This window comes from Cetorhinus maximus, chromosome 12 (genome assembly GCF_964194155.1).
Source record: "Cetorhinus maximus chromosome 12, sCetMax3.hap1.1, whole genome shotgun sequence".
Classification (NCBI taxonomy): domain Eukaryota; kingdom Metazoa; phylum Chordata; class Chondrichthyes; order Lamniformes; family Cetorhinidae; genus Cetorhinus; species Cetorhinus maximus.
Window position 1 is genome coordinate 96,276,348 of NC_135890.1, and position 21,865 is coordinate 96,298,212.

Here is a 21,865-nt window from a genome sequence, read left to right on the forward strand (position 1 = left end):
GCACAGCAACCACCCTCCGCTGCATGGTACATTGAGACAACGCCCAGCAGATGTGCTGCCTTTTCTGGTCACTCCACAGCCTCCTCTGGCAGCTATGCCCCCCCCCCCCCCCCCCCCCCCCCCTCCGCCCCACCTCCTGCTGGCGCCTGCCTGCCTGGTCCTGGCACGTTGAACAAATTCATTACCTGCCCAATGAGGTTGCCTAAGTATGGATGTGCACTCTCCTCCTCCACAGCCTCAGTAGTGGCCACGTCTGGAAGCTCTGGGGCAAGCTGCCATCCTTAACTCAATGGTGGTTCCAGCTGCAACCTTTTAATTGGCCTCGGCCAGAAAAATTAACCCTGTGGTCGTGCTGTACTTGCGGGCTGGGGACCTGCTTTTGTTCCTAGTGGCAGGTCTTCCTTGATTCACACCAAATTCAGACCATAATATCAAACTATTTGAAGACAGTTTCCTAGTCGTTGAGGTACTTTTTAAAAAAGAGCCACATGGAATGTACTGTAGTAAATATTTTACATTAATTCATTCCACAGATATTTTTCTCTTGTCTTTTCAGAGAAGCATATGGTAACACATGACATAAAAAATATAGGACACAACTAAAGTTAAGTACTAAGTTCAGACTGCTAAGCCACAGTTTCCTTCCCTTTAACAACTAAATTTCAAGACAATAAGCTTCCTTGTTGTTGAGTAAATTACCTCTATTTTATTCAGTGTACAGCTGAACCTCAGACCAGGAAAGTACCAGGTTCCCTCCCAGACCCATGTTCATATTATCATTTGGGATCTACAGTTTGTTTTAGTACATCCTAGCTAGGAAAGGACAAGTTGTACAAAGTTCCTGCTCATTATAAACTTCAGTAGGAATTTAACCATTGTTACAATGTAGATTGAGGCCATTTGGCACACCATATCCATATCTGCTCTTATGTTGGAACAATCCAAAATTAATCTCACTACCTTGGTCTCCCCACAGTCTGCATTTTGTTATGCTTCACACTAACAGATGCCTCAATCACTCCCTATGGCAAAGCATTCTTTAGTACAAAATTTTTCTGCATAAAAAATAACTTTTTAATCTCAACAACAATTTTAAATAGACACTCTGACCAACTCCCCAACCATATGAGGTGGTCTCACTCTATAACTCTTCATAATTTTAAAATCTAAATTTCCTTTAGCTTTCTTTGTCCTCATGGAAATAGTTCCAATACCTCTAACCTCTTCACATAATGAATGTTTGTAATCTTTGGTATTATGCTGTTGTGTGCACTGCATAGCTTTAATATCCTTTTTAGAATGGGTCAACCAATTCTGCACAGTGGGATAACCATTACCATCTACAAATTCATCCTTTGCCCTTTGTGTCTGCACCTATGGCCTGACTGCCTTTCTTTAGAGCAATACCAGTTGTACTGGATGGAACGCAGTAATTTTATATTGCATATTTGGCTGGCGCTGTGCCAAGAATTTTTAATCTGATGGTTTCAGAAGTGGAGTATAAGGCTGCAAAATGATAAGAGCACAATTTTAATTTGTCACTGTGATATGGTTTTGTATTAAGTGAAACCAGAAAAATTCCTGAGGAATCACATTGCAAAAGTTCATATTGCAGCAGATATACTGATTGTTTTAGTGCTCCAGGAAGTGAGATGATCCAAAAGATCCAAACACAGCAATGCAACCTTAAAATTCCACCTAGATTGTACAAAAACAAATAGCTAATGCCTTTGTGGTGCTTCATCTAGCACCATAAGCTGTAACAGTCATAAACAAGGATAAGCAGTAACCCATGCTTCAGTGACTATGAAGTCTGATTGTTAATATACTTAAAATCTAACCTTAAAACCATGGTATCCTAGAAATAACAAAGAATAGGTGCAGATGCAGAATCCACTGAGGCATTTATACTCTGGTATTCAGATGATATGCAAAGGAAAACTTTAGCAGATAATGCACCACAAGGACACATAGGAAAATTGTGGGGACACTCCTCGTAATTCCCCAATAGGTTCTGGCTGCACTCAAGGCCCTCGCTATCCGACCTCCTGAAATTTATCCAGCGTTGGTGCAGATATGGGGGCAGTTGAATAAATTACCTTTTAGAAATCAGGGAGCAAAATAAACTTTCCGTGTTCTCCTGAAGGATCTAGCTACAATTTAATGGGGAATAGCCATCCTCCTGCACCTTGTCCAGGTAGCTTTTCTTCAAATATGAGGCTAGACAGCCCATTTTGCAGATTCTTCCAGTACAAATGGCATCAGATTCTGTCCTCAGTTGACACACATTCCAGCAGTGGTTATTGGAAAGTAATCAGGAGCAGAAACACGAGAAACGTAGCTCCCTCTTTAACTCAATGACACTGAGGCTATTTATACTGTCCCAATCTGGACTAGAATTAGCTAAATCGGCAGAGACTAGAAATAAAGCCCAGAACACGTTAATCTATATGGTTGAGTTATAACATTGTCCCTAAGAACTAAACTATTTTTTTGCAGAGCTTTTCCTAGAGAGATAACCCCTCTAATTTCACCTCCCCACACACCTCATTTATTTATAGCTCATAAAGTAGTAAATTGTACAGTGTTACCATGAGCAATGAGCTTGTGTTTGTGATGTCATTTTATATCTGTATGTACCCAATCAAAATACAGTGCAGCAATTGATATGTTTACTCTGGTTGCTTCCTCCACCTTGGTAGAGTCCATGTCTTTTGTTTTAAAGTGGCTGTTTCCTTTTAATTAGTGGTTTGTTAACATTGATCCAAATAGATTTCCTTTGGGTTGGGTTGTAAGCAACAGTACTCAGTGGAAAGTTCGCCACAAAATACTGTGCTGCAAAATTGCTCTGGAAAGTCCCCAGCGCTATAGCACTATTTTAACAATGATCTCTGAAGGATGTAAACCCTACCACAAAGTTCAAATTAATTTCATTTAATTAGAGATGAATTTAGTACTTTTAACAACAAGTTATTGATTTAAGGTGTATTTGACTTGCTGATAGAGAATTGTAATTGTATCTCTAGCCAGGTTTCTGTAATGCTGGAATTGTGAATGTACTTCATCATATAGTTGTACAGAGCATAATCTGTCCATTGTGTTTGGTGAACACTCATGTAATGTGTATTAATTTTTCTGAAACCTACATGCAATCTCCTAAACTATTAGGATGATCACAGAAGACATTGCGATGTGATTTAGGAAAAGCAGCTTTTGAGTTTTCCAGGATGATAGATTTGACCGCCATTGTTGAAGTTTGCAATAGGGCTGGCATCTTTTCTGAAATTCTGGTATTTGATCAGATGAAAGATTCTTTCCACTTGGCTTATATAATACTTTGATACATCAATGGAGAAAGCCTTACACAACTAAGGAAACAGCCAAATTTGCCATACAAAAAAATTGAATTTTTTTTCCTAATCGATCAGATTTTTTATATTTCTTCCAATTGTTAATTGACCTATTACAGGTACCCATCTGTGTTTAAATTTAACTTTGAGAATAAGTATGATTTTGATGCTATGTATCACATTTAAATGCAAATTCATAAACAGTATTTGTTGTTCAGTTCCTAAAATTTGGTCTGTTTAATATCCATTGTTTCAAAGAGTGAGACTGCACTACCAAACTCACTTCGAGATATTAAATCTAGTAAGAAGTTGTGGTGTCAGTTTGACTCTGCTGGTAGCCCAGTCATTCTCTGACTCAAGACAATTGTGGGTTCAAGTCCTTTTTGAAGGATTTGAAGAGTCTTGAATGAAAATCCAGGGTGGCACTCGAGTGCTGCATTTCAGAGGTGCTGACTTTTGGATGATCCTGATGGTTTCCTTCTCCTAGATAGACAAGCATAAGGATATAAAATGAGGTCCCAATTGGCTGTTCAAATGGACATAAAAGATGCTGTGGCATATTTTGAAGAAGAGCAGGATGTTGTCCTGGTGTTGGGTCCAGCATTCCTGCTCCTCAACTTATACTATTAAAAAATCAGGTTAACTAGCCATTCATCTCCTTTAATGTTTATGGGGCCTTCTTGTGTACAAGTTAACTGCTTCATTTAGCTACATAACAGTCTCTACACTTTTGGCCAATCTAAGGACAGGTCATATGTTTTTGCTTCAAGGTTATGGTACGTAGGATAATTGTCAGTCTTCAGCAATGCACACAATATTGCTAACACTATAGAAAAAAAGGCACTGCTTTAGATTGTAAGGGATAAGGTTCACTTGAGGGAACTGATGTTAGAGCACTGATATTGTCCATAAAAATCTAAAATTGTGATAGAACTGTACATCCACAATGCATTGTTCACCCAGTACACTGAAATGATATAAAGAAAGGGATGCGGTTAACATTAATTGCAAAGAGACAGACAGACAGAAATATTTTTTACCCCTCTTCCTGTCTTTGTGAGATAACTCATTTCCTCTGAAACTTGTCTTTCTTTATATATCATGACATTGTTGCTTAGCCTTAAAGTAATTCTATAAGTATGTTGCTGCAGCATGCTTAATTTTACTGAGAAAGGGTGCATTCTGCTTTTGACAGGAATTGGTTCATTATTTTCCTCCTAATCTTTTTACAAATCTATTAAATTTGTTCAATGCTTACATTAAGGTTTATAACACAGAAATAGGCCATTCAGCCCAGTGCGTCTATGATGTTGTTTACACGTCTCACCCTAATTCATCTAAACCTATTCGCAGATCCTTCCTTTTGTTCCTTTCTCCCACATGTCCTTATCTATCTTGCCTTTGTAACAAATAGCATAGGTGTATTTAATTACTCAATATTGCAGATTCTAATCACTCTCCTGGATAAAGAATTTTCTTCTGAATTCCTTATTGGATTTATTAGTGACTATCTTATATTTATTACCCCATCCTAAGTGGAAATATCTTTTCTGTTTAGTTACCCCTATCAAACGTCATTATAATTTTACAGACTTTTATTAGGTTTCAAGAACCATATGTTAAACAGATACTTTAATACTTTCCAAGGAAATATACATTCCCTGAAAAACAGCTAAAAATTTGAATTAGTTGAATACCATGTACTTCCTGTCATTCATACATTTTATCATGTCTCTAAAGCTCCATTTTCTTTATTAAACGCACTATATAAATGCAAGTAGTTGTTTAAAGACTTTGTTTAAAGAAATAAACATTGTATAAGCAAAGATTTTTCTTTGACAGAGGCCAGAAAGTCTGTAAACTCTAAGCTGTAGAAACATTATATATAAAGAGAAAGCTTGACAGTCTGATCTGTAACTGTAGAACAGTTATCTTACTGTAGCAGAATACTGCATTCTGTGTTTATATAGAATAGTGCATCCTTTGACTTACCATGAAAAGTGTTACAAATCTTTTTGGTAATATATCAAAACAGTACATCGATACACATTGATATCATGGAGGTTTAAGTTGTCTCTTTCTCCAAGATATGAATATCAGTTTTACATTGGTGTCGCAAAATTCAACGAGACAAGTTGTGATTTCTGTACTAGGCTGAGTTTAGAAGAGAGATCTTAGCTCGGCTGAAAATCGCATTATGGGGAAGGTTCCAAGCTATATGGAGCAAGAGGATCATGGCCTTGATTTCTGATCAATGCTAAGTTTGTTGATTTTTAGCTAGGTGAGAGTCAGAAACCTTTGCTACTTCAGCATATCTTTGGGTTAAGTACCTTTCGGAGAAATATCAGCCTGGGTTTCCGTTCTCTGGTTACTAGAAGAGATGTGTATTTATATTTTCTCTACAGTTCCAACCACATACTGTCTGGTTTCATGTATGAAAAACAACCAGTTGATTGAGGTACAGGGGGATTGTCAGCAACAGTGGCACCATATCCCAACAGGGGTCCACAGACTGCAGGATTTGTTTCTTTGCATTTATGCATGTCAAGATACTCCTAGTTCTGATACATCTTGCACAAATGAAGCATTATTAGTTGAATAAATATTTTCCAAAAAAAACACAAACATGTATCATTTTGTGCTTGCTTTCCTGTTTTGTTTAATTTAGGTCAAGAGGATTATGACAGACTCCGCCCATTATCCTACCAAGATACAAATATCTTCTTAATCTGTTATGATGTCACAAACCCTACAAGTTTTGAGAATGTCCGTATTAAGGTGAGGGAGCAAACCATGTCTTCTATTTTTGTCAGAAGTAAAATCATGGTATTTTAGCACTTTTCTGTAATTATTAATTGACCCTAACCATCTCTTTTGGGATAAACTATTTATTATTTTTTTCCATTCCCTTCTTGGTAGCTCAGCACAAAATATCATCTATAACTGAGGGTGGGAAATGACCCTCCTCTCTCTCTGCTAATACACCTCCAGACACATGAACAGAAAGTGGTATGAGAGTACCATTGTGGGGATGTGCCTCACCTATGCTCAATGTTGCCCCATAATGTCCAAGGTGGGAATTAGAAGCTAATCAGGAGAAATTTTCTAGGTATAAACCTACCTCCTAATTTACGTAATGCAGTGCACAGAACCTCCACATTGCAACACTGCAATGCCACATTTTACAGAATTTTACCAGGATGGCGAAAAGGCCCAAGGATTTTCAGAATTTGATTCACAGTATGATCATATACAGTACAGATATGGTAATTCCACTACTCGTCATTTCACAAGCATATTTTATTAGCCAGCAGTTTCCTACAGCTTATTACTGCACATCAACTTTTGCTTGGATATAATTATTTCAAGGATAAATAATCCTAATTGAAAAGGTACTCACACTGTTAGGTCATAGAGTCATGTCACAGAAGGATGCCATTCAGTCCATTGTGTCTGCACCAGCTCTGTAGAGCAATCCAATCAGTTCCATTCCCCCTTGTAAGTTTATTTCCCTTAAGTGCCCATCCAATTACCATTTGAAATCATTGGTCAGCTCTGTTTCCACCACCCTCATGGACAGTGTTACCACTCACTATATTATTTTTTTAAAAATTCTTCCTCACATCCTCCTTATATCTCTTGCCCAAAACCTTAAATCTGATCTTGTACCTTCAATGGGAACACCTGTCTACATTATCCACACCTTAATCTTGTACACCTCTTTCAGATCTCCGCTCAACCTTCATACCTCCACCTTCTCCAGTCTAACCTTGCAGCTAAATTCCCTCCATTCCTGGAAACATTTTGGTAAATTTCCTCTGCACTAACTTTCCGCAGTGAGTTCAATTGATAATTAATGTGCAAAAGCAACAATTTCATGAAACTCACCGAAAGATTGAGGCTGAGCTGCCATTTTCACGAGGCTAGTGACAAATCATCAGCAAATTGTGACAAATCACAATTCACAGGGTACCTCTTCCTCGCCACAAGTTGCTGGACAATTCGCACAATAATGGTGAGCACAGTTAAACTCATTGTGATTTTGGCAGCAAATTCTGGGCCATTAGTTCTGATCAAAATGATAAATAAAAGCGACAAGCATAAGTAATGTGAGCTCTGTCAAAGCATGCACATATGTGGAACAATTCTTAACAAATATAACATGATATACATGTGTGCAAGTGATGTTAAAGAGCATATGTTTTTTGTTGTATTTCCTCAACAATGGTAGTGGGTTCCAGAAGTAAATCACTTTTGCCAGGGGGCTCCCATGCTCCTGATCGGGTGCAAAACAGACCTTAGAATGGACAAAGAACGCTTGAGAAGACTGAGAGCTGCCCAGCAGGAACCAATCACATATAATCAGGTAAAGTGGAAATTTAAATTTGATGTTTGAACTAAGCTCATGTGATAGATTTAATTACCTAAGCTCTGCCTGTTTTCAGTATATTAAAAACATCACAAAATAATTAATACAGAAGTGAATTTTTCAAGCTGTGCATTTGAAGGCTGTTCTCTTTCTCTTGCCAACTTTGTCCCATTTACTAAAGGTGTTACCTTGTTAATGAGCTGGAGTTTCAGATGTGCCACATGCTATTATTTTTGTTTGAGCCATATCAGCAAACATTGGAAGGCAATTTGAGTGCAGGGGACATCACAAAACAGCCATATCCTATCCTCAGTCAACATCTACATATGAGCACTTTCAGGGAATTTAGGTGCATTGGAACATCATAGCTTTCAAGTTCCCCTCTAAGTCACATACCTCCTAACTTTGACGTAGATTGCCTTTCCTGCATAATCACTGGGTCAAGCAGCAATGATAAATGATCAGTTGATCTGTTTTAGTGATATTGATTGTGGAATAAATATTGCCCAGATTGTGATGCTGGTTGAAGGACCTAATTACAGAACTGCATGGAGAAAACTAAAGATCTTTCCACCATGAGGCTGCAGGTGTGAGTTGAATGGCAGCACAACAGACTCAAAGGGAAGAGAAAAAGTAGTAGTTTTCAGATTCTCATTTTTGTTTGTTTCAGGGTGAAGAGGCTGCTCGCCAGATTAACGCTGTGATGTACTTGGAATGCTCAGCCAAATTCCGTGAGAACATAGAGGACATCTTCAAAGAAGCTTCAAGTGCAGCTTTAAATGCCATAAAGAAGAAAAAAAGCAAAAGGAGGAAGCGGAAGCAGTGCTTGCTTCTTTGACAGTTGTTACTGATCAATATTAATGGACATCACTGTGATGCATGCGCTGTATTATAAAGTTTGTTAAAAGCTATCATTGTCTTGTAATTGTAATTAATTCTTAGTGAACTTTGACTATGACTATAAAGAGGATATTTTTCACGTCCCTGGTTAAGTTATTGAGTTGCATTGCAGGATTCTTCAGGGTTGAGATGCATTGCTAAAGCACAACACAATAAGAGACGCAAGAAGACTATGGTCTATAGAAACAGGTGTTTCATCCATATTAAAAAATAACCCAATAAAAAAAATGGCAAATGCTGACCATTTGAAACAAAAAATACACAGAACAAGTTAGTCAGCACTTGTGAAGGGTGAAGACAGGATGATGTTTTGAAAGGGTGTCTTCATGGTTTAAGAGCAGCCCTGGCTGAAATGTTGCCTCAACTTTACACTGACTACCTGTTGTGTATTTGCAGCAATTTTTGTTCTTGTTCAAAAATAGTCCAGGTTTGCATACCACTCAACATCACCTTAACCATCACCACTGCTATAGAGTGTTGGGTTTAGTGATTCATGTGTCCGATGCATCTTACTTTTTCAATGTTAATTTATAAAAATATTTGCATGTAAAAGTAATAACTAGCAGCTGTTTTCGACCATGCTTGTGACTATGAGAAGTGAGAATAGTATAACCTGTCACTACAAGCAACTGCAGCTTATGGCACTAAAGCACTTTTTAAAAGAACAATTTTTCCAGCTTTTTCCCTCCCCTCCTGAAAGCACTGACTTGTGTGAGGAGAATGGTTCCATGGCCTTCTACAACCTTTCTCAAATTACCTTTTGTTAAATGTCTAGACCTCAAATGACAGCAAGCTATTCAACTGTGGAGACATGGGCGAGCCCAACCCTCATTTCAGTTTTCAACAGCAGTTAGGAGTGTGACTATTTGCAGATTTTCCCCTCCATGACTCTGGGATGTCAATTATAATCCTACCAGTGCCCTAGATGAGAACAATTAATTGAACACCAAATGGGAAATAAAACTAGGACCTTCTGGTCCGCATCACTCATCCACACAGTGCCATTAAATACTGACCCATCAAGAAAGCTGCTGATGCACTTGTTAAAAAACACATATATAGGAATAAGTTTTAAATGCATTTTGTTGAACAGCTGCAATTCTTTCCTTACTATGCTGCCTAGCTCAGGGAAATAAACAAATACAAGGAGCCAGACTGAGATAAATTATGCTCAGTTTTTGTTTCCTGAGTAACAGAAGCAAGGTCAAACCAACTTCTGTTGGGCAACAGACGACTGATTTTACCAGACCAGACACCATGTTTTAGGGACAAATCAATTCAATATTTTTAGTTTCTAACAGCCACGTTTTTAAACTTCAGAATTTTGAGTCATTGTGTAACAAAAATTAAGAATGGGGTCCCAAAGCGAGGAGTCTAATAAATAAGGAATAAAGAAAAACTGTTCCTCTTCATTGGCCCATAACAGCTGAAATACCAGAGAGCACTGACAGGCATCAGATGTCTGCAGCTGTCAGCCTATTCCTTCAAGGTGATTTATTCAGCATGATACAAAGATAAAAGATGGCATTCCAAATGCACAATTTTCTGTGATAACTGTATGGGATCACTATGTATTCAGCAGAATAAAAGGTTAATTTTTATTACATGTTAACCAGTGCTTCAGAATTTTGCTCTGGATAAGCTTAAAATACTCATACTGGAAGAAAATTGGGCGCAATGTAAAATGAGCTGCTAATTCGCTATCACCTGTTTCACACTTGTGTCGACCTTGTAGACTGATTTCATCCAATGTATATTATACAGATTGTTTGCCATCTCCTAGTGAATTTTGTATGTTTCTGTAAACATGAGCAAACTGTTCTACCAACATTAGAAAATGTATTTTAATACAGTATTTTAAACTATTGACATTGCTGCTTTTATCTTTTGTCACTGCCTGGTCTATAAACTTTTCGTATTTGAGGTAAATATATTTACCCACTGAAGAGGTGGGGGGGCCCCAATTAGGTGGTGATTTAGAGGGCTCACTGGCATTTTGCCAGCAGTTGAGAAGTCCTTAGCCCAATGTGGAGGCTGCCAGTTATATGGATGGCAGGCTGGGTGGTCATCAAAGCCAGAGACTCCAAACTTCAAAGAGTGGGCAGCAAAGGCTGCACTCCATTGTGGTGGTCCAGAGGTTTTGAGAGAATTGTTCTGAACACATTTGCCTTTTTGGTGGTCTAAACATTATTTGTAAATTATCAAAAACCCAGGATATATGCAAATTAATTGAACACTGGTTTAAATTTCATACATGGCCTTAGACGCCATGGTAGACATCTATATAGTCCACAAATACATCCCACCACAACTGACTGTAACTTGAACGAAAAGTATTCATTCCTCAGTACTACCATTCATTACTTTGACTAGTACTAATATAAGATTTCTTTTATAGTGATGTCTTGTAAAAGTTGCATATGGCTATTTATTTGAGATAATTATTTAGTCATGTCCAAAATGTCACTCATACAGTACACAATAAGGACTGCGTTTCATCTACTCGCAATTCATGAGCATCATTCAATTCATGTTCACCAGGGAAAGCTTTCTAAAATGGTGAATTCATTAGTGGGTGCATTAGCTGTTGCATTTCACGTGTAGAGTATTCATTTTGCTTTAAAAGTGAGTTAAGGAGTAATTCTTCCAGGATACATTGCTGTCTTCACCTAATGAGTGATATTATACAATATATACATTTTCATGTTATTTTCTCATACCAATTTTCTACTCTCCTGTGAGTTGGATATGCTTCATTACCTCCTCCAAGTGACAATTATTCCTAACCAGTTGAGTGGTAAAAGGCTATTTAATCCCAATCGTGTCAATATACACACAGTACCAGTGACCAGGAGTTGGAACCCCAGGCAATTTTCCCCTCTGTCCTGCCATGGATGGGCCTAGCTAACTTCACTTTTAGGGGAGTAGTAAGTTAACACATTGAAACCATCAACTAACAGCTCCATTTCTGCCCTTACAAAAGAGGGAAAGTCATTGACGAAGTAGCTAAAGATTCTCAAGATGAGAAAGCATCCATAAGGAACTCATAGTAATGCCCTGGCTTGTGTTGATCTACCTCTGCCAACCACAACCTGCCATTAGACCGAACTGCATCTAAAGGAAGACTTCATTAGGTCTTTGAATCACCTAATTTGCTTTTCAGTGATGGTTTGGACAATTTTATGTTATCATTAAATCCTTGCAACATTCAGCATTATGCTTTAATTTCTGGGCTCTCTTAACCCAAGATATTAAACAGAAAAGGCAATAATGCAACATTTGGCACTTCATCTGGTGTTACAGCAGGAAGACAATGCTAATTAGACACCATATAAAGCATCAAGCACACACCTACAAACAGATACAAGTTTCCACAATTCTTTCCTATTGCAGCCTACCATATCATTAGTTTTTGTAGCAGAAAGACATGTGAGTAGTTGCTTGAAGATCAGGTGTGCCATTTGCAGGGTGGCCTGTACTACCCTCAGTGAACTGATACAACAGATTCAAGGTCACCTACATCAATTTGAAGCAGCAAGTTGCCATTCTGAAGATATTCTATAGATCAGTTAGTGTTGAGGATTGTGGCAATATACAGAACACAGTACAAGTACACATCCAGAAAGTGGAGATTTACCAGGATGTTGCCTGGGCTAGAGAGGTTATGAGGAGAGATTGGATAGACTGGGGTTATTTTTCCTGGAGCAGAGGAGATTGAGAAGGGACATGATTGAGGTGTATAAAATTATGAGGGGCATCGATAGGGTAGATAGGAAGGAACTTATCCTCTTGGCGGAGGGATCAATAACCAGGGGGCATAGATTTAAGGTAAGGGCAGGAGGTTTAGAGGGGATGTGAGGAAGAATTTTTTCACCTAGGTGGTGGTGGGAATCTGGAACTCTGCTTGAAAGGGTGGTAGTCACAGAAACCCTCATAACATTTAAGAACTATTTGGATGTGCACTTGCGATGTGTTGTGTTCTGTATATTGCCACAATCCTCAACACTAGTTGATCTATAGAATATCTTCAGAATGGCAACTTGCTGCTTCAAATTGATGTAGGTGACCTTGAATCTGTTTTATCAGTTCATCAAGGGAAGTACAGGCCACCCTACAAATGGCACACCTGATCTTCAATGGCATACAGGGCCTAGTGCTGGAAAATGGGATTAGAATAGTTAGGTACTCTGTTGAAGGGTCGTGAGGACTCGAAACGTCGACTCTTTTCTTCTCCACCGATGCTGCCAGACCTGCTGAGTTTTTCCAGGTGTTTTTGTTTTGGATTTCCAGCATCCGCAGTAGTTTTTTGTTTTTATATTAGTTAGGTACTTGTTTGACTGGCGCATACTCAATGGGCTGAAGGGCCTTTTTCTGTGCTGTAGACCTCTATGTCTATGTAGAAAAGGAAAAAAAATACTCCAGTAAAGCGAGCCATCTGTAGAAACACTGGGTAATTCACAGGAACACCTTTTTGTTGAATTCGAGATGTCTATGGGCAGAACTGATAAGGCACACCTTTTCCTAATACCTATAGTGACTGCAGCAAAAGTCATGTCTCCATGTTCCTCTTTTACAGAAACATCAAATTATTCATATAGACATTTGATTTTCATACCTACTACTTCTGAAATATTCAAGTTATTTTACAGTAGGCAAATGTGTGTAATAGTTCATGAAAATATATCCTAATGATTACTATAGCAATTCATTTAGGATAATTTTCAGAACCCTTATTTTAAAACAAATATAATCCATAAGGATGAGAGATCTGTGAATTTCCTTACAAAACATTTTACATTGTCTTGTGATTTAAAAAATGCTAAAAGACACAATAGAGGGCAGATTTAATAGATGGAAGATCACATTACATGGTCATTAGTCTTTTAAACTCTAGTTTCTTATTGCATAATCTCACGGAATTTAGCAGGTAATGATCAAGTTTCATTCAAAGAATAATGACTAATACACATAAAAAGGTAAGTAATCTCTTTGACTGGGTAGAAATTTTTTTCGCATTAGTCCACAAAAGACGTGCAGTTTTTTTAATGAACATTTTACTTAGGTTTTCAACACAGGTTGTTTTTCAACATTATTTCAACATAAAGCAAGAGTGAAAAAATGTAGTCTCTTGGGTGTGTCTATTTAAACAATCAACACACATGTAAGGAATGTATTACGATTAGGTCATAGATTAGAGTGCAGCTTTGTTTCAGGAGAGTCAGGTTTGATTCCTGGCCTGTGCTGTGTCAGCTGATCTCAACTGATATGACAGTAGGGGCATTACAATCGACGATAAAATCCTGGCCTAAGGAAGGGTAAAAAGTAACCATGGTTCCAGTTCCTGATCACTAGCCAGGGGCCACTGCAAGAGGTACAGGTATGTTGACTCAGGAGAGGTATGGCTAAGTTACAATGTTTCTCCACTGCTAAAGAGCCTGTTAGCATATAACTTGGGATCTTGGGTGCGGTAATGAAAAGCACTCAATGACTGTGGAAGTGAACTCCAACAAGGAGTCAATCCCTTCTGTAGGGTAGAAATTTGGTGACAAAAGTAGATCAAATTAATCCTTAGGCAGGCATAGCATGAGGCAACTTCCTTCTACTTCGCCAGCTACCAGCATAACGTCTCAAGTACTTGCAACACCCATCTTCAGACTCTTCATAAATTTAACCTGGTCACACCTCAATTTTGCACCTTTGCTAACACTAACAATTGGCACCTGAGATAAGATTTTCTAACCCAACGACGAATTGTATTAACGTAGGTCTCAGCTCAAAAACAGACAGTGGGGTGGTGAAGGCACAGAATAGTTAAAGTATATGTTCGAACATAAAAGAAAAATGTTGAAGCTAAAATATGGACTGTAGTAGGTAAAATATAAAGGATGGTACATTAAATGTTGAAAGAAAGAACAATGAAGATAGAGCATCAGGAAATAACGAGAATACAAGCAGAGCTTTTTTTTTTAAAAGAAATTACTACCCTTCTTAAAGTGAATTGTTTATTCATATTGCCTTGGTAAAGTAACAAATCTACACCTGACATCACAGCACTGTTGTTATTGTAACTTTTTAAGCACTGCAGTCTGCCATCTGAAATTGTATCACAATTGGCAAGTCCAGAGTGTGTGGAATTCCCTGAATTTAGCAGAAGTGTTATGATTAAGAATTAACTTGAGGAACTTTACAATATCAAACAATTGATTCAGTGTATGGATTTTTTTCACTATAATACACATTGGTATCACAGAAAAATAGATCAACCCAGTATACTAGTGGAATTTAATTAAGTACATCACCCATTTCTTCTCCTCCTTCAAAATTTATAGAACAACCACCACTCATCACAGAACATCCTTTCAAAGGCATTTTCTGACAAAGGGTGTACACCAAAATGAATTTTTCCCCTCCTTACACACATTATGAATTTATACAATTTTCTGTTTTTACTTAAGATCTTTTTTGGCAGATTTCAGAAACAAAGTACCTGGTGATCAAACAGGTAGTGGATGATAATTTAGGGATTTCTACAAAGAGTTGACCTCCAGATGGGGCATCACCTTTGCCAGAGCTATTATTCCAGTTATTCAAGGTGTGGTGCTGTAATCTTGTGGCCATCTACAACCAAATATTGTTCAGAATTTTGACCACACAATCATCACATCCAAAGCCCTGTCTCGCAACATTTGGTCAGACAGTATCCATTCATAATAAAATCTATTACCTATTCCTCTGGAAACCTGGTTTTTTAAGATTTCTTGAACTAGACCTGTAACAGCAGTCACCCAAATGCCACCCTATATCTAGCTGTGGAATAATTCTGCTTCTGCAAAGCTTTTTAAAATGATAGAAAAACTTTAGCACGTGTCAGATTAAGATTACTATTATCCGACTGCTTTAATATATGCATTTTCACTAACTAGGATAATTGTGAAAAGAGGGAAGGGTGGGCTGAATTCAATTTCTCAACATCAAGATTCACACATGAATAGTGGCCATTCAGGAAGCACATCAGTGGATACAAAGTACCATGGAACTATACTACAACAGGGCATCTGGGGCCAGGGAGAGTAAACAAAAAAACTGGCAAGAAATAAATCCTACAAATTTAACAATTTTCCATTAACTTTGTAACTTAAGGGGGAGATGATGGCACAGTGGTAATGTCACTGGACTGGTAACCCAGAGGTCCAGGCTAATGTTCTTGGGGACAAAGGTTGAAATCCCACCAGGGCAGTTGGTGGAATTTGAATTCAGGTAATAATCTGGAATTGAAAAGCCAGTCTCAGTAATGGTGACCATGAAATCATTGTCAATTTTTGTAAAAACCCAACTGGTTCACTAATGTCCTTTAGAGAAGGAAATCTGCCATGGCCTACATGTGACCCCAGGCCCACAGCAATGTGGTTGACTCTTAACTGCCCTCTGAAATGGCCTAGCAAACCAATGAGTTCAAGGGCAATTAGGCATGGGCAACAAATGCTGGCCTGATCAACGATGCCCATAGCCCATGAAAGAATAAATAACTAAATAAAAGGGGATGCTGGGTGTTCTTTAGTTAGATAATTTTTGGCTTCTGTGGATTGTGTCACATCAAAATAAATGTGCTTTTTTGCCAATATTAAAACTTTAACCATTTTATTTTCCTTATAGATGAAGTGAACAAGCCTGGAATGAAAAATCTGAAGGGTAGATGGTGACACATTTGGGTGGAATTGCAGGGAGGTTGTGGTGGGTTGCGGGGTACACCGTGTGATTGGGCAGGCAGGTGCAAAGTGGAGATCCTGCCATCTTCCTGCCTTCCCCCGATTTACTCCAAAGTGGGAAAGCTCCAGGATGGCCTTCCTGCCTGGAGACCAATTAATGCCCTTTAAGTGGCAGGTGGGCCTGAGGCCTGGTGAGGTAGTGGGGACCTCCTTGTCGGGCAAAGAGGCACCGACCTGCTGAACGGAAAGACCCAAGTTCTCCCCTGCCCTTTAATTTGAGCCCCCTCTCCCACTCACTGGGGTATCCCTGTCCGGCCCCACCAAACCCACCACACACCCTTTTCCTGGGGCTCCAGTGTCAATTTATGATGTAGGCTTCACTGGAAAAGTACCCCTCCCAGCGGTGCTGCTAGTACCCGAGAGCCAGCAGCTTTCGGAGGCAGGGCATCCACCTTCCAGCAGGATTTCTGGTGGGAGCCAGGAAGTCCGGTGATCAGGTAGGTGCCCGATTGGGTTTAAATCCTATCAGGCCTCCTGGAAATGGTCACAGTGGGGTTGCCATCGATTTTCCAGCCAGTGGACAGGCCCCCAACCGCAACCATTAAATTTCACCCATTAAGTGTGCATTAGCACATTTTTGACCGGAATCTCAGACTTCACCACTTCTCTTGTCCCATCCAGACATATTGTATTGCCAGACTGATGGTCCAGCAAGTAGTACTGGATAAGCAGAAATTTCTTCCAACCAAATATTGGAAAGACTGAAGCTTTTGTCTTTGGCCCCCGCCACAAACTTCACTCCATAGCCACCGACTTAATCCTTCTCCCTGGCAACTGTCTGAGGCTGAACCAGATTGTTCAGAATCTTGGGATCAAATGACACTAAAGTAAGCTTTCAAACACATTTACACCATCTATTTCCACCTCCGTAATATTGCCTGACTCCGCATCTGCCTCAGCTCATCTGCTGCTGAAACTCTCATCCATGACTGTGTTACTTCTAGACCTGGTTATTCCAATGCACTCTTGGCTGGCCTCCCACATTCTACCCTCTGTAAACTTGAGGTCGACATCCTAATTTTCACCTAATTCCATTTATCCATCACCTCTGTGCTCCCTGATCTAAACTGGCTGCAATTAAACAACACTCAATTTAAAACTCTCATCCTTGATTTCGAATCCCTTTATGGCCTTGCCCATCCCTTTGTCTGTAATCTCCTCCAGCCTTCCGAGATAACTGTACTCTTCTAATCCTGGCCCCGAGCATCCCGATGTTACTTGCTCCACCACTGGTGGATGTGGCTTCAGCTGCCTCAGTCCTAAGCTCTGGAATTCACTTCTCAAACCTCTCTGCTCTCCACTTCACTTTCCTCCTTTAAGACACCCCTTAAAACTTATTTCTTTGACCAAAGCTTTTGATCATCTGCTTGAATATATCCTTATGTAGCTTGTCATATTTTGTTTTATAATGCTCCTGTGAAACACTTTGGGACTTTTTATGACATTAAAAGTGCTCTCTAAATGTTACTGTTGTTAAACAATTATGGCAGTGCTTTTCACCAGGCATAATCTCAAAATGTTTACATATTGGACAAAATAAGGGAAAAAGAAATACTGTGAATCATGAAACAACTCTTTCAACATCTGAAAGATAAGACACGAGCATCTTGGGTGGACTCCTTCAGATGAGAGGAGGGCCGTTTTGAAGAAGGATACTACATAAATCATTAACCTATCCTTCTCTGTTAAGATACTAACCAACCTAATGTGCATATTCAACATTATTTATATTTTAGGTTAAAACTAGATCCATGTGAAAAAGACAACCAAGGATAAAGATACACAGTGATTGCTATTCAAGAGGCAATTACAGTTGTTTAAATGTCATAAGACAAAAGTAAGCTACAATTGTAGATCGGATGTCATTATTTATAAATTTATAGCCCAAGAGATGTTTTCTTGAATTGGTTTATTTTAACAGCCTTACACATAAGTGACAGTACAGTATAAGTTAAGCTCCATATAAAGGCCAAATCTTCCCTGTAAGAATCACAAGTAGAAAAGTCCAGATCTTTTTAATTCTATTTCATAGTATGTGAACCTTACATGGAACTGATGCTTAGATAAAAATTATCCAGGAAGTATATATTTACAATCAGCAGTTGGAAAAAGAAAATTTTCAGTTAGGAAATACACTAGGTTAAGGATCATTTTAAATGAGGCTGTGCGTCACTGCGACTGTGTTCTGTTAAACAGACTTATCATTATCACTATTATAATAGACTTCTTTTTATAAAATGTCCATTACAGGACTTCAATAAGTATAGTTAACTCACAGCAAGTTTAATAATCTGATCAATTCTGTTTTTTTCTGTACAACAATTTAAGGCATCACACACAACTGTTTACTGGTGTCCTTCTTAAATCACTTGTTATGTGCAATGAACCAGCATTCTAATATCCTACTGAGATCCAACTGAAGCAAATTGTTGACAATTAATGGTATTATTAATGGTTTATTGCACTTTGGTAGTGAAATAATTTAAATTATTCTTCCTTGATAATGTGTGATTTCAAGTTTTTTTTAAGTACTTGACACTTAAACAGATAGACATTCAATTGTTCTGATTTTGTGCAGCAAAAAATTGTTCCATTGATTGAAACTGTTAAATACAAAAAGAGTTGTTCCATAACAGACAGTAAAAATAATTTAAATTTCCCAGCATGACTAAATAGAAAACACTGGTTTAAATGAAAAAAAAAAGCTTCACATAACTTCCTGGTGACAACTAGGTTCCACAGTTTACAGAAGTCTGAGTGACCACTGAACATAACACTATGTGGCAATGTCCCATTGAAGCCTTCTGCAAGTCAATCATGTATTTTCAGTTTTACAGACATTTATGGACTTCTTGTTCAAGTCAAAAATGAAAATTGCAAATACAATGATATGCTGTTCATAACATAACATGGCCATTTCATTTCTAAATTATAAATCTTTTTTGTTTATGAACAGTGTTCAGTTTCTGATGATTCATTTTTGCTCCAGAACACGTAGATTGCCGTACAGGCAATGAATCACTTCAAGCATCTTTCAAGGACTGTACAAAATATCAGTCTGGAATTAAAAATTCCATATTTTGATACCAATTAAACACACCTGGTCCAAAAGAATACATTTTTAACAAATCCTACATTACATGGGCTGTGATAGATGGTATCTGCCTTCTTAGCACACTTCACATTGAGCAATAGTGTAGCTGCAATGCTTGCTGGTTATTAATGTATCAAGGTCAACTTGCCTCCATTTTGAAAGAATAATGTACTCTTGCTGTGAAATAATAGACCACTGAACAAACATGCCTTCATTTTTGGATTCTGTTATGCTCTGTGCTGTGTTCATGCTCATTTCTGAGCTGAGAGATTGAAAATGCCCTGAAATACATCAGTTTCAGTGTCACGTCAATTTGAAACAAAGAAAGATGAAACTAATTTAAGAGAATCTAGGATTTTTTGTGCTCAATTAGATTTGGTTTCATGAAAAAAGAGACTATTTTAATGCTTACTGCTATGCATAAAAAACATTTCTTTTGGGCCAAGTGGAATTCAACTCAAAAGAAATACAAATATTCAAGTTGTCTGACAATTGTTTTCCTTAAGTTTAGCAAAGCCACACTGATTAAGTTTTCATCAACCTGTTACAATCTTCAGAGAACTCCAAAAATGATCAAATTCTTGAATGTACAACACCTTTGGTTTAAAAGTAAAACTTCTCAATTTTTTTTATACAGTGAATCACATTTGTTCTACAAGAAAATATAAACTAGCTATTCTAATGAGTTTTAATGTATCTTAGCACCACATACAAATACAGAGTATTTCACAAAGTTATATGTACAAAGTACTTAGACCAGCTTAAGTGAAGAGCAAATGGATTAACAATGTTAAAAAAAACACAGGTGGGCAAATGCTATTAACATTTGCAATTGTTTGTAATTAAATAAAATCTGATTTCTTAGTTTGGAAAATTCAATGCACCATGTCTTAATATGTAGCTGAAATTATTTAACAAAATATGTAAGTCAATTAAAAGAAAACTTTAAACCATTCAGGCAAGTCAACTTATTCACTGAGTGGCACGAATTAGGTTCATCCACAATCCCAAATGTAATGAATTCTTTTTGAGGTGTTCCAGCAAGTGTAGGCATTTAAGTGGATCCCAGGCACTTCCCCTAATTGTGAGGAGACTAAAAGATCAGAGTTACCCTGAGTCTCTGTGTAAATGCAACCAGCTAAATTAAAAGTGGCATTGGTTGACATAGGGGAGGAGGTAGTTTGGTTGCCCTCTCAGACAGGGAATAGTGCATGGTATTGGGAAAAATGTCTTCAAAACAAAATCTAATCAAAAGACATAATAAACATAAGGAGGAAGGGTGGGTGAATGCCTATTTTTAGAAGTAATATTATGCACACAACTTCGGATAATGAAATAATTCAATATATAATCCAAATTGTAATATACATTTACTTGATGTTAACACAACATCCACAAGGGCTGAACACAAAATGCACATGCAGAATTTACATGAATATTATGTTATTTCAAATGATGCAATATTAAATTTTACTTGGGCAACAGCCTTTTTCATTGGCAAGTTCAGACTAATTTTATACTTCAATCACAATTCATCTCCTGTTAATATTGCAGACAGTTCACAAACTGGATAACTCCAGTCAAACCATGATAAAGTGTTAGCCAAACATCTGATCTTGGAGAAGACATTTATCCTACTTGTCCACATCCTCCCCTGCCACCCACCCATCCCATCAGTGTCATTTTCAGAAGGGCTTCATGATAGATAACATCTCTCATTGTTGTGAGAAATTATAACATCAAAATGGAATTTCAACAAACTTGTTCAAAGGACAATGAACCATATTAATGTATATGTCTTAAAAATTAAAGTAAATCAGCTTAGTAATTTTCTCTCAGAATGTGTGTGCAGCTAGCATTAGGATTTTCAAACATTTGTGCGACAGTTGCAAATCCAACCTCGATGATGTGCGAGTATTCAGACCCTCAAATAGAGCAGCATAGGGAAAATGGGAATATGGTCACATGTTCCCCAACAATGTTGTTTATTCAGCAGGTTCCATACATTCATAGCTTCTTCAATTTATCTTTGTTTTTCTGAAATTTTTGATGAACAACTTTAAGAGTAGTCAGAAAGTTCCCAAGGAAGAGCACCAGGAATGTGAGAGCCAAGACAAAAACCTGAGAGGAAACAGGTAAAATAAACTGACAAAAAACACCAAAATGCGACAGCTTTAAAGTATTACAACAAAACTAATCATTTTTAGCTGTTATTCAAAATGCTAACCATTGGTGCCAAGTTCTAACTATCTATATACAACGTTTTCACCAGTCCCAGCCATGGCCCCCACTCCGCACAGACTCATCAGTCTTTGCCCGATGCATTCCCACTTTGTTTGGAAGCTCAATAATATTACAACTTATAAGCTGTAAAGAATCATTATAC

The 21,865-nt window shown here is 37.9% G+C and overlaps 2 protein-coding genes and 1 long non-coding RNA gene across 7 annotated transcripts in view; 2 read left to right on the forward strand and 1 right to left on the reverse strand.

The window, feature by feature from the left end:
* rhof (ras homolog family member F) overlaps window positions 1-10,485 on the forward strand; it is a 40,143-nt gene extending 29,658 nt beyond the window's left edge. For both annotated transcript variants that reach the window (XM_078554150.1, XM_078554152.1), the window contains exons 4-6: window positions 6,019-6,128; window positions 7,582-7,716; window positions 8,390-10,485. In XM_078554150.1, coding sequence (XP_078410276.1) covers window positions 6,019-6,128; window positions 7,582-7,716; window positions 8,390-8,557 — 413 coding nt within the window. In that variant the 3' untranslated portion in view covers window positions 8,558-10,485. The remainder of the gene's footprint in view (window positions 1-6,018; window positions 6,129-7,581; window positions 7,717-8,389) is intronic.
* Window positions 10,486-13,668: 3,183 nt separating this feature from the next.
* Window positions 13,669-21,865, forward strand: part of LOC144687719 (uncharacterized) — a 71,693-nt gene continuing 63,496 nt past the window's right edge. The window contains exon 1 of the long non-coding RNA XR_013578199.1: window positions 13,669-13,996. This is a non-coding gene — a long non-coding RNA (uncharacterized LOC144687719). The remainder of the gene's footprint in view (window positions 13,997-21,865) is intronic.
* The window catches only part of tmem120b (transmembrane protein 120B), an 80,767-nt gene continuing 79,055 nt past the window's right edge, over window positions 20,154-21,865 (reverse strand). For all 4 annotated transcript variants that reach the window (XM_078554157.1, XM_078554155.1, XM_078554154.1 and 1 more), the window contains one exon: window positions 20,154-21,600. In XM_078554157.1, coding sequence (XP_078410283.1) covers window positions 21,487-21,600 — 114 coding nt within the window. In that variant the 3' untranslated portion in view covers window positions 20,154-21,486. The remainder of the gene's footprint in view (window positions 21,601-21,865) is intronic.